Here is a 9,932-nt window from a genome sequence, read left to right as displayed (position 1 = left end):
TTGGGAAAAAGGACCTTTTTTCCATGTTAGTTTTAAGGACAGCAATTCATTCATTTGCGTCTCCTACATGCTTTTCTTGTGTTACATGTCAAGGTATAAAAGCCAGACATTTCTTGTGCCCATTCTATAAGAAGATGCTAGGGTTTTTTTACAATATGTTGAACTCCTGACTTTTAATTTCAGTATTAATTTCCAGCAAATAATTATAGGTCCAAGTTGATAAGTTTTCAAGCATTAAACTACTGAGCAAAACAGGCTCAGCAGATTCTGGTAGTAAGGATGTGTGAAAAATCCAAGTCTCTTTAGCTTGAAGTTTGTGATCTGGCAGCATTTCCATCTGTCTTGAACTAACATGAATTTTAATTTTACACAATGAACTGCTACTGGGTGTAAAAGAAGTCACAGTGTGAAATGCTAAGATCAATGTGTGTTAAAGTACAGCATCTGTGAATACAAAGCTGCCCTTCTGGGACACTGCAAAATGATGTAACTGAGTGAAAAAGCTCTGCAAAAATATATTTCACTTGTTGTAATTGAGCATCTCTGCTGCAATACCTTAATGAGGCTTGAGTATGATGCTTTGTTGACCACACAGTGGGATTGTATCGTATGAAAAAAGCTGTTGACACTAATAGCTAGAACTGCTGAGGTTTTATTTTGCTGCTCTGCACCTGTGCTTCAGCACTGCTACAAAGAGAGGACACTAAGAAAAGCCTTTAATGCTTCTGGGGTAAGTTTGCCAAGAAATTAGCTTCTGAAAAATTCAGGTCACCCTTTTAAAATGCTTAACTGTTTGTGTACTTGCAAAAAGTTGATATAATCACCTGTTTCTTTCTTACCTTATCTAAGTATTCATATCCCTGTAGCAGCAACATGATGTCAGTTTAATGAAATGCACAGTGGAGTATTTTAAACTGTTTTGGTGAATTAACTTCTGAAACTACTGCAACCTCTTAGTTCTTGGATTAAAAATCTTGTACTGGTAAAAGTATTTGTTTCTGGGAATGAAAATGCCTTGGGCTGAGCCTCAGAGTGGAATTTGCATTTCAAGGAATTAGAGTATAGAGGTTGTTCTTTGATAAAGATGATGATGTTAATGAGAACTGAAAGCATGTAAGTAAAATTAAAGCACACTGAAGTAAATTTTTAGTACTTCTGCATTACTACCAGATTAGAAATGTTTGATAGTCATATCAACACACTGCTGTGATAGCAGCAATATACTGCTGATGAGACAAATCATGTACTAGGCCACCTTTGCTTGCCATTATTATCACTGTTATTCCAGACTAATGAACATTGAACTTAAAACTGCATGAAGTCAGCCTGTCCAGACTGTGAATGCCTTTGTGATTGAATCCTGTGTCAGACTGCACTCTCCATTATTACTTACATTGAATTTTTGGAGGAATATGACTACGTGAACTCATTTATGAGAAAATATGGCGGTTTTGTTTTGGCTTTGGATCTCAGTTGCTTATCAGTAACTTTAAAATACAGGTCACATATCAGCCAGGTCATACTACAGGACTTTAAAGTAGCTTAGTTTCTAAAAAAAGATCCCTCTTGGCTATGTTAAACTAAAACCATCAACAATAGGATTCAAGTGCTTCTTAGATAAATCAGTACCAGTTTGGAACAGGATGAGAATGCAATGTTATAATGCCAAGAAGTTGTTTGGTGGTTGGTTTTTTTTTTCAGTCCCTTCTCACTGCTTGGATTCCAGCAGGAGAATTTTCTTGACCTTGTGTCTGGGTAGTTCTTGAAGATGGCCAGCAAAGGACCCACAACTTCTACATCAACAAAGAGCTCCAGTACTGGGGGCACCAGTGGCAGCAGTAGCAGTAATGGTGCTGGGGACAATACTAATCAGGACAACACTTTCGAATGTAACATCTGCTTAGACACTGCGAAGGATGCAGTCATCAGCTTGTGTGGACATCTCTTCTGGTAAGTACTCAACCCGCCCCAGATAAACCAGAACACCATCTGATCATGTAAAAGCCTATGTTTTTTATACATCTGAGATGTCAAATAAAATGTCTTGTATAAAATTAGTAAGGACTATGGTTTTGGTTTAGGAGGGGCTTGGTTTTGCTTCTCAACTGTTTTTATTTGCTCATGTTCCAGGGAGTGGGTTTCTTGCATCTTAAACTTCCTCAACTTACTGTACTTCTGGATTATTTTGTAAAACAAACAAACAAGCCCGACATAAGACAGTCAGTGTTCACTGACAATGCTTGGTTATGCATGTTATTTTGTGCTGTCTGGTCTAGCATAGATATCTTGTTCAGACCTTAATTCCTTTCTAACTGTGCATACCTAAACCTGCATCTGAAATTAGGTTGTGGAGGCCAAATTGTAGTTCTCATGCTTCCTACAAGCTTGCTTTTTTTTCCTTTGAAACCATAAAAAAAGATAACAAGCTTTTTACATGTGGGTTTCTCTTTTCCCATGGTCTTGCAGTTGTAACACTACCTTTTCAGTTCTTTGGTCTGACATGGGAATGTATCACACAAATACAAGAAGTGCGCAGCATTTCTTATGTGGGTAACTTGGTCTAGAACATACTTTCTTGAATGTTAAGAAGTTATTAAGGATTGACATGGCCAGATGGGGTTTGGGGGGGTTAATTTTAAACAGTAGGCTAAATTGTGCTCTTTTTTATACAAGAGGCCTAAAAGAGCATTTATGTGTAAATGTATGTGACATCTGAAAATTCACATTCTTACTCTAGAAGGAGATGGAAAATCACTTGCTCATGGGATGTTAAGATAAAATTAAATTATTGTACAAAAGGATTTTAAAAAATGGAACTTTGAAAATCAGCATCTATCTTGTCTGAATAGTAGTGTCAAGACCGCTCTGAAAGCAGATGGCAGTTTCAGTTGCTGTATTGATTTAACCTTAAGAGTAGTTCTGTATAATGGGAATTCATCTGCCCTGAGCCGCTGGCTCTGATCTCGATACTTGACCCTGCTCTGAGCATTAGGTTGGATTGGAGGCCACCTGAGGTACCGTCCACCTGGAGTTATTCCATGGTTTTGTGAACATGGCTGATGTTTTAGCTTACTCTATTGTTTAATTTCTTATAAGATCCTGAAGGGTCTTTATTGACTTCTTCCTCATTTGCATCTTAGCTCAGAGATGTCTTTTCATGGTATTACAAGAGAAACTTGTACTGTAAACACTAAGATTAATTAAGCCTCTGTAAGGGCCTTTGGTATGGATGAGGGCCCAGGAATCAAAGGTGATATATAGAAAATCACATTAGCAACTTACTTAGATTGCATAACCTGAAAAGACCAGTGGAGATCCGTCTTGGGCTGTGCTTTCAATTATTTTAATGGGAGGTTATGGAACTAGCCCAGCTGGATTCCAGGATTCTGTTGTCTCCAAGCTGTGCTATCTGTGGTACACTACATTTATTGGATCGACTTGTCAGTAACTAATTCTATTTTCCCCTCTTTTTCTGCTCTGTGAACAAATTGTCCTGGGAATGCTCACAGTTGGCCTTGTTTACACCAGGTAAGACCAATTTCCTTTTACTTTGTCTTTCATCAGCTACTGTTACTCAATGAAGCCCTTGGTTCTCTGGAGTATCCCCCTGTTTTCAAATGCTGCTTTCTCTCCAGGGCTATCACAACCTGCTAATGCAACTTCATACCCAACACCTTGCAATCTGCTCTTTTAGTATTGCATCCCACTTTTGTGTTTCTTAAATACTGGGTATTCCCAATTTTGGTAGAATTACTGTAGGCAATTCACAGGAGTTTAGTTTGCAGACTTAAGTGCTGAATGTGTTTCTCTTGGAATATGTAGTGGTTTACATTGTGGCATCATTACAGAAAAGACAGATGAAAGAAGGGTATCTACACTTGGCCTGTGCAGGATTGTTGGTTCTGTTTGTTTCTTCAGATTTTACTTCAGTGCAGCTCTGAATGTGTACGCATCAGCAAGTGGTTCGTACCAGAACAACAGCCAAAATGCAAACTCCACTTTGGAGAGTACTTAGCACTTAATAAAATGTTTTGCTCCATGGCTTTCTGAGAAATTGCTAAAGCCTCTCTGCCTGGCTGCAAATGAGGTTTGCGTGTTGTTGATTATATGGTCTTTTACTAGTTTTCTTATAATTTACTTTCTTTTAGTGGCTAGAGACCAGGCCAAACAGACAAGTGTGTCCTGTATGCAAAGCAGGAATCAGTCGAGATAAAGTTATTCCTCTGTATGGAAGGGGTAGCACTGGGCAACAGGACCCCAGGTAAGAAACCTAAATACAATTGGTTTTGTGTGAAAACTAAAGATGAAACTTTAGTTTAAGGTCTTGAGAAGAGATTGTCAAAATAATGGATTCGCGATGTGAAATACTTCATTAAAAGACATATAGAACTGCCATTTCTGCCAGACATTTCTGGCCTGGGTTTGCACACCTTATTTCTTATTCAGCTGGCAACTTAGTTTAATTTTAATTGGGTGTTAATTATCAGTTACAAGTGGCAGCTTGCAATGAATGTTATCTGACTGGACAAGCTTACCTAAAATGTTCACGTCCTCAGTTTCTAGCCTTTGCAATGGGACCTTGTTATTCAAAATGCAGTATCTTAATTCAGTGATGCGATGCTAAAGGTTCATAAGCTGGGTGGTCTACTCACTCAAACGCTGCCTCCAGCTCTGCTGCAGCATGGCCGGGTGAGCCCATGCCCTATGTTTGTTCTGTTAGCCAGGCTAGTGCAGATACTCTTGGCATGTATTAGCACTTGAGCTAATTTCACAACTTCCCGCAGAGAGAAAACTCCACCACGACCCCAAGGACAGAGACCGGAACCGGAGAACAGAGGGGTATGTGAAAAAACGAGCTCGAGCAGATAAGTTGTTTTTATTGGTGGTGGGATTTATTCGTCTTGGAGGATTAGTCATCCTGTGTGAGGATCCTAAGGCTTACAGTTCTTGCTCATCCTTAATAGCTTGTTCACGAATAATTGATACCTGCAGTGTGGCAGAAAATTCCTATAGTACTCTAGCATCCCAAAGAATGGGCTAACTTGAATTGTGCTTCACGAAAACAGACCTGTGTGGCATCACTGGAAATGCTCTTCATCCCTGATTGTTCTCCATATACAAATACAAGGAACACACTAATTTGAAAATTCTTTGTGGAAGTGTATTTCCATCAGACTATACCTGCCATGGAAATACGTGATCTATGTGTGAACTTACATTTTTGGCACTGACTCCTGCTTCTAGCATTTCTATGGGATGTTACTGTACCATGGCATTACAAGCATAAGAATGCAGCTATCTGTTGGATACATGTTAACAGAAAGAGGGATCTGTGGTTTTGGTGAGATTACATAGCGTGAATGTAAACAGCAGCTGGCATAGGTTGAACAGACGTGGGAGTAGCCAGTAGGACAGACCACTGTGTTCTTCACGATGGCAGTGAGCATGACCTGATGAAACAATTGCATATTTCCGTGTAACCCAGCCTGGGGTCCTTGGGGAGCATTTGTATACTTTGTGCTTCAAGCAAACAACTGCTGGGAGTGATTAAGGAACATTTCTATATTGAATGTATTGGGAACTCTGTTGTTCTTTCTCACTAGGGAGTTGCCTTCTTATTAAATCAGCTGCTATACCTTGTTTGAACCTTTTAGCTGCTGCGGCCGTAAGTCAGAGTAAGCTGGTATGAAGACATAGCAGTGGTGATGCTGCCCTCCTGTTTTCTGCCTGCACAGCACCTGCCATGCAGAGTGCTTTGCTATCCCTGGCAAAATGCTTGAGTAGAGTCACAGTCAAAAGACGTAACTCCCCAAGCCAAGCATCAGCCCAGAAATGTCTGGCTTTTCTTATGATCTTAAAGGTCTTTTCCAACCTAGTTGATTCTGTGATTCTGTATGAGTGAAATCACATTTGTCCTCCCACTGTTTGGAGGTGACAGACCAGAGGGTTTTTCAGAATTGCTCTGTTTTAATTCTGAGAGGAGAGGTCAGTGTGCTGGATTACAGAACACGGCAACTCTGAGCTCTCCACAGTTTTTAAACATGACATGACTGCTTAGACTGTTATACAGTTTGCTCTCAAATAGTACACTGCTTGTATACAGTAGGATTCATCTTGATTCAGAAGACTTATCTTTCGTCTTGATGTGGTATTTTAGTCTGGATCCCATAGGGGTCAATGTCGTTGCATTGTAACTCTTCCTTTTTTCCTCCTTTCCTTTTTTATTCCTGCCCCAGATGACTTTATCTGCCACCCTAATTAGAGTGCCCCCGGTAATTTTTTTTTATGGTTACTGTTCCTCTCTATAATGCTCTTTTCATCCTTCTGGCAATATATCACCTCACTGAATGTTTAAATTATGCACATGTACTGTGAAAATCAATGCAGAATATTTTTTTTACAATGCCTTTCTTACAGTTTTATGGCTAATAGCTATTAATACAGATTAATATATTGTTAAGATGTTCTAAATAGAATTGTTAATGTTGATTTTGGTATATTGTTGGATATCTGCTATTTTAAGTTGAGAAACACTAGAGAAATGCTTTTGTTAATTTGTGGCCTTCAAGAAAGAACTGTGGTTCCTGGTTTTCTTTTTCTCAAACTTTTGTGTTGCTCTGGCAAGTTTGATACTGTGTGAAACATTTTAAACCCAGGAGAACTAAGGAGGTATCTAACAATAGTGTGGCAGACTAGTTGCCAGACAGCATGATACTGCCTCAGCCACAGGAAAGCCAGTGAGAGGGAATGTCTGCACTTCTGCAAAACACTCTGAAATAGGCTTTAAATGATTGGTACCTTTTTTCTCTCTGTTGCTTTGTTCTCTGCAGGGATTCCAGGGCTTTGGGTTTGGCGATGGTGGCTTCCAAATGTCATTCGGAATTGGGGCTTTTCCCTTTGGTATATTTGCAACAGCGTTCAACATAAATGATGGGCGACCTCCTCCAGGTACCACGCACCCATCTTCTCCCAGAGTCCTGTCACAAACAGACGTTTGTTACAAACTCCTTTGTAACATTTAAACAAATAGCTTGCTAAATGACAAAACTTTCTGAACAGTAAAGTAAATCAGTATTGTAAATAGAAACGCAAAATGGTTTGCTGAAGGCCCTCCTGAGAGGACAGTAGAACTGGAGAGGGACAGTGGCACTGGAGACTTCTCCCCTTTAATTCAAATGTCTCCTCTGGTACTCCAGCAGATTCCCTCTGAAAAACAAGATAAATTGGACTAGGATTTCTAGTAATAATACTAAAAAGGAGCCAGTAGGGGTGAATGAAGGAGACCCATATTTTGAAAGCAGGAAAGAACAATTTCCTGAAAGACGAGAAGGAAAAATTTAAACTGCTTTAAACTCCTCTGTACCACAAAACAATGCCAGCAAAGTGTGTTCCTTTTCCAGGAATTTATCTCCAAGTCACCTGTATTCCACAAGAAGTAATTTTTCTGGTGAAATGATTTCACTGATTTTAATCAAGAAAAAACAGTCGGGTTACTCTAAGTAGTGGCCTTGCTCTTTAAAAATGAAGCAATCCCCACAAAACCTCCTCCCCATCTGCACTGTAGACAAACTAAGTCTGCCGGTTACGAACAAGAACTTACTGCCCAGGATTTTCTTCTAGTTTGAAGATTTTCTTCCTCAAGCAAATCTTCTTCACCATGTCACATGGTATCAGAACTATGAGAACATTCATGTCACACCTGTGTTGCCAAGGACCTGTGCTGTACTAGGGTCAAATTAACTCGCCTATTAACTATACTTGAGTGTCCACTGAAAATGTGTGCGGAGGTGTGACTGAGCTAAGGAGCATGTAAATATATGCTGTTGTAACAGCCATCATTTAACCAACTCCTTTATCTGCTTTTCAGATGTGGATCCAATACAGCACTTCCAGAAATGCACAGCTTGAGCTTTAGAGCTCGTGTGCTTTACGTTAGTTCTCTTTGTCAAGGCACCATACGCAGCTTTGACTGTTTTACCATTCCCTTATTCAGAGATGTTTCACATTGATGGGGAGGAGCGCTCAAGCAGAGGTGGTAAAGTTCCTTAGGCTGGAAACAGTGGACTTGGCTAGCTGTGAGCAGTGAACTGAGCAGTGAATTTGGCTCAGCACTGTCCCCAGAAGTACTCTGAGCAGAGCTGCATGTACTGGAGCACTGGAGCTGCCTGCTGCTGTTAGTCATGAGCAGGTTTACCACAAGTCCTGCTCCAGGGAGCTGATGTTTGTCTTCCTTCTGATCTTCCAGTATGGCTGGCCAGTCTGAAATAGCAACGGTTTCTCACCAAGTAGATTCCTTGCATATCTTTCAGTTTATGAATATACTATGTTCAGAATATACACAAAGAGGAGGAAGGAGTTGAACTGTTCTTTTTTCCTTTCTGTTTTCCAGCTGTTCCAGGGACTCCTCAATATGTGGATGAGCAGTTCCTATCCCGCCTCTTCCTGTTTGTGGCTCTGGTGATAATGTTCTGGCTGTTGATTGCATAATTTTTTTCCATTATTCTATATATTCATGGCCAACAAGGCACCTGAAACAGTTACAAACTGCATCCCCATCCCATTTTAAATCTCTTGGTGTCTGGTTCCATAGCTAACTATGGGCTTCAGGAATTGGTGGTACTACAGGACAATGAGGAATCTCGCATTTTGCACCAGAGTTGGAAATTAAACATTGGTTAAAAAGCATATTTCAGCTCAGTTGTCGTGTACAACAGGTTACTGCCACAAACCACGGGCCTAGCTTTGAGCTCCACTCCTAAAAGGAGTGCTGCTTTGAAATCCTGTGCCAATCAGTGACACCAGGTTTATGTGAAAGACAGTCACCCCAAAGTAGGCTGGGCAGGTAAGGAAACCTCTGCAGTGTGACCAGTATCTCATGCTTGGATCTGCCTGAGCTGTGGATGTTATTTAATGTCTTCAAATCAACATCCAGCCTTCTTCAGGAAATCATCTGCAGCACTGCTAAGACTCTTCGGGCGCAGCACGTGATGCAAATGGAACCAGGCTTGGAACCTGGTTTCTTTTCTTGCTGTTATTTCCCAGTGTGATGGGAAACCCCTCCTGAAGAGGTTCTGATGGCTGTTAGAAGAAGGGATACAAATTTATGCTGCAATTTCTTAAAGCCTGAATTTGCTGGAGCCAGACACTGGAAGATTCTTTCATCGTGGAGCTGGGTGGGGTTGCTGAACAGTCCGAGGAACCTGTCTGCCTCACCCAGCCCAGTTCCTCACTGACAAAACAGTGTTGTCTTCCTTGGTTCTCTGCGCAGCAGCCTGTGGCTGCACTCCTGGATAATCCCCTCACAACCCTGTCACTGTAGCTACGTTTATTCTCCCAAGGCTTTGAGACTTTCTACTCAAGATTGTGTACTCCAAATAAAATCCTATTACAGATCTGAGATCAGCGTGTTTGGGGAGAGGAACAAAAGGTATGTTTATGTGAGTTCTGAGGTTAAACTTTTCATACTGTAAAATCACACAGGAGGAAGAATGAGATCCTGCTTTTGCTTGCACATGCTGCAGTAGGGAACGTTTGGAAGAGCTTTTCTCTACAGGTGTGTACAGCTACTCCATGCCACAGCAGAATGGCTGTAGCGCACGAGTCTCTGCAGTATCTACCAAAGAAATTAACCTGAAGTGCTGGAGGAGACCACAACTATTTCTGTGCTGAGGGGAGAATACTTCAGAAGGTGAGCACTTGGTAGCTGTTTTGGAATCCTGTTGGTACACAGCTTTAGGGAGTACTCCTGATGTATTTGTGTCGATTCTTTCAGAACAGCAGATAGGAGAGATTCCCTGGCAAGATGAACAGTTTTCATATTTCTCTGAAAATTTTCCATTTTTTGCTCCTATTTTTAGGTTATTTTGATTCAGATTGCTCACAGTCATAATTATTTCCTGCAAGATGAATATTGTGACATTCCTGGCAATAGA

The 9,932-nt window shown here is 40.6% G+C and overlaps 1 protein-coding gene across 2 annotated transcripts; it reads left to right on the top strand.

Annotated features, from left to right (window-relative positions):
* The first annotated feature begins 1,709 nt into the window (after positions 1 to 1,709).
* On the top strand, positions 1,710 to 9,066 carry RNF185 (ring finger protein 185). Of its 2 annotated transcripts, XM_010013575.1 has the most exons (6): positions 1,710 to 1,950; positions 3,510 to 3,528; positions 4,149 to 4,261; positions 4,785 to 4,839; positions 6,831 to 6,948; positions 8,390 to 8,682. In XM_010013575.1, exons 1-6 carry the CDS (start codon positions 1,769 to 1,771, stop codon positions 8,485 to 8,487), a joined length of 585 nt encoding a protein of 194 aa, XP_010011877.1. In that variant the 5' UTR covers positions 1,710 to 1,768; the 3' UTR covers positions 8,488 to 8,682. The 2 variants fall into 2 exon arrangements, with proteins under 2 accessions (XP_010011877.1, XP_010011878.1); XM_010013576.1 differs by lacking the exons at positions 4,149 to 4,261; positions 4,785 to 4,839 and having other exon boundaries at positions 1,769 to 1,950; positions 8,390 to 9,066.
* The last annotated feature ends 866 nt before the right edge of the window (positions 9,067 to 9,932 follow it).

The sequence above is a fragment of the Nestor notabilis genome, unplaced genomic scaffold (assembly GCF_000696875.1).
Source record: "Nestor notabilis isolate BGI_N333 unplaced genomic scaffold, ASM69687v1 scaffold33194, whole genome shotgun sequence".
Lineage (NCBI taxonomy): Eukaryota > Metazoa > Chordata > Aves > Psittaciformes > Psittacidae > Nestor > Nestor notabilis.
The sequence above is the reverse complement of the archived record's forward strand: the minus strand, read 5'-3'. Positions and strand labels throughout refer to the sequence as shown.

Coding starts and splice junctions, on each gene's coding strand:
- RNF185 (XM_010013575.1), top strand. CDS start 1,769: ATGGCCAGCAAAGGACCCACAACTTCTACATCAACAAAGAGCTCCAGT. Junction 4,262..4,784: donor ACTGGGCAACAGGACCCCAG/GTAAGAAACCTA, acceptor AACTTCCCGCAG/AGAGAAAACTCCACCACGAC. Junction 4,840..6,830: donor CGGAACCGGAGAACAGAGGG/GTATGTGAAAAA, acceptor TGTTCTCTGCAG/GGATTCCAGGGCTTTGGGTT.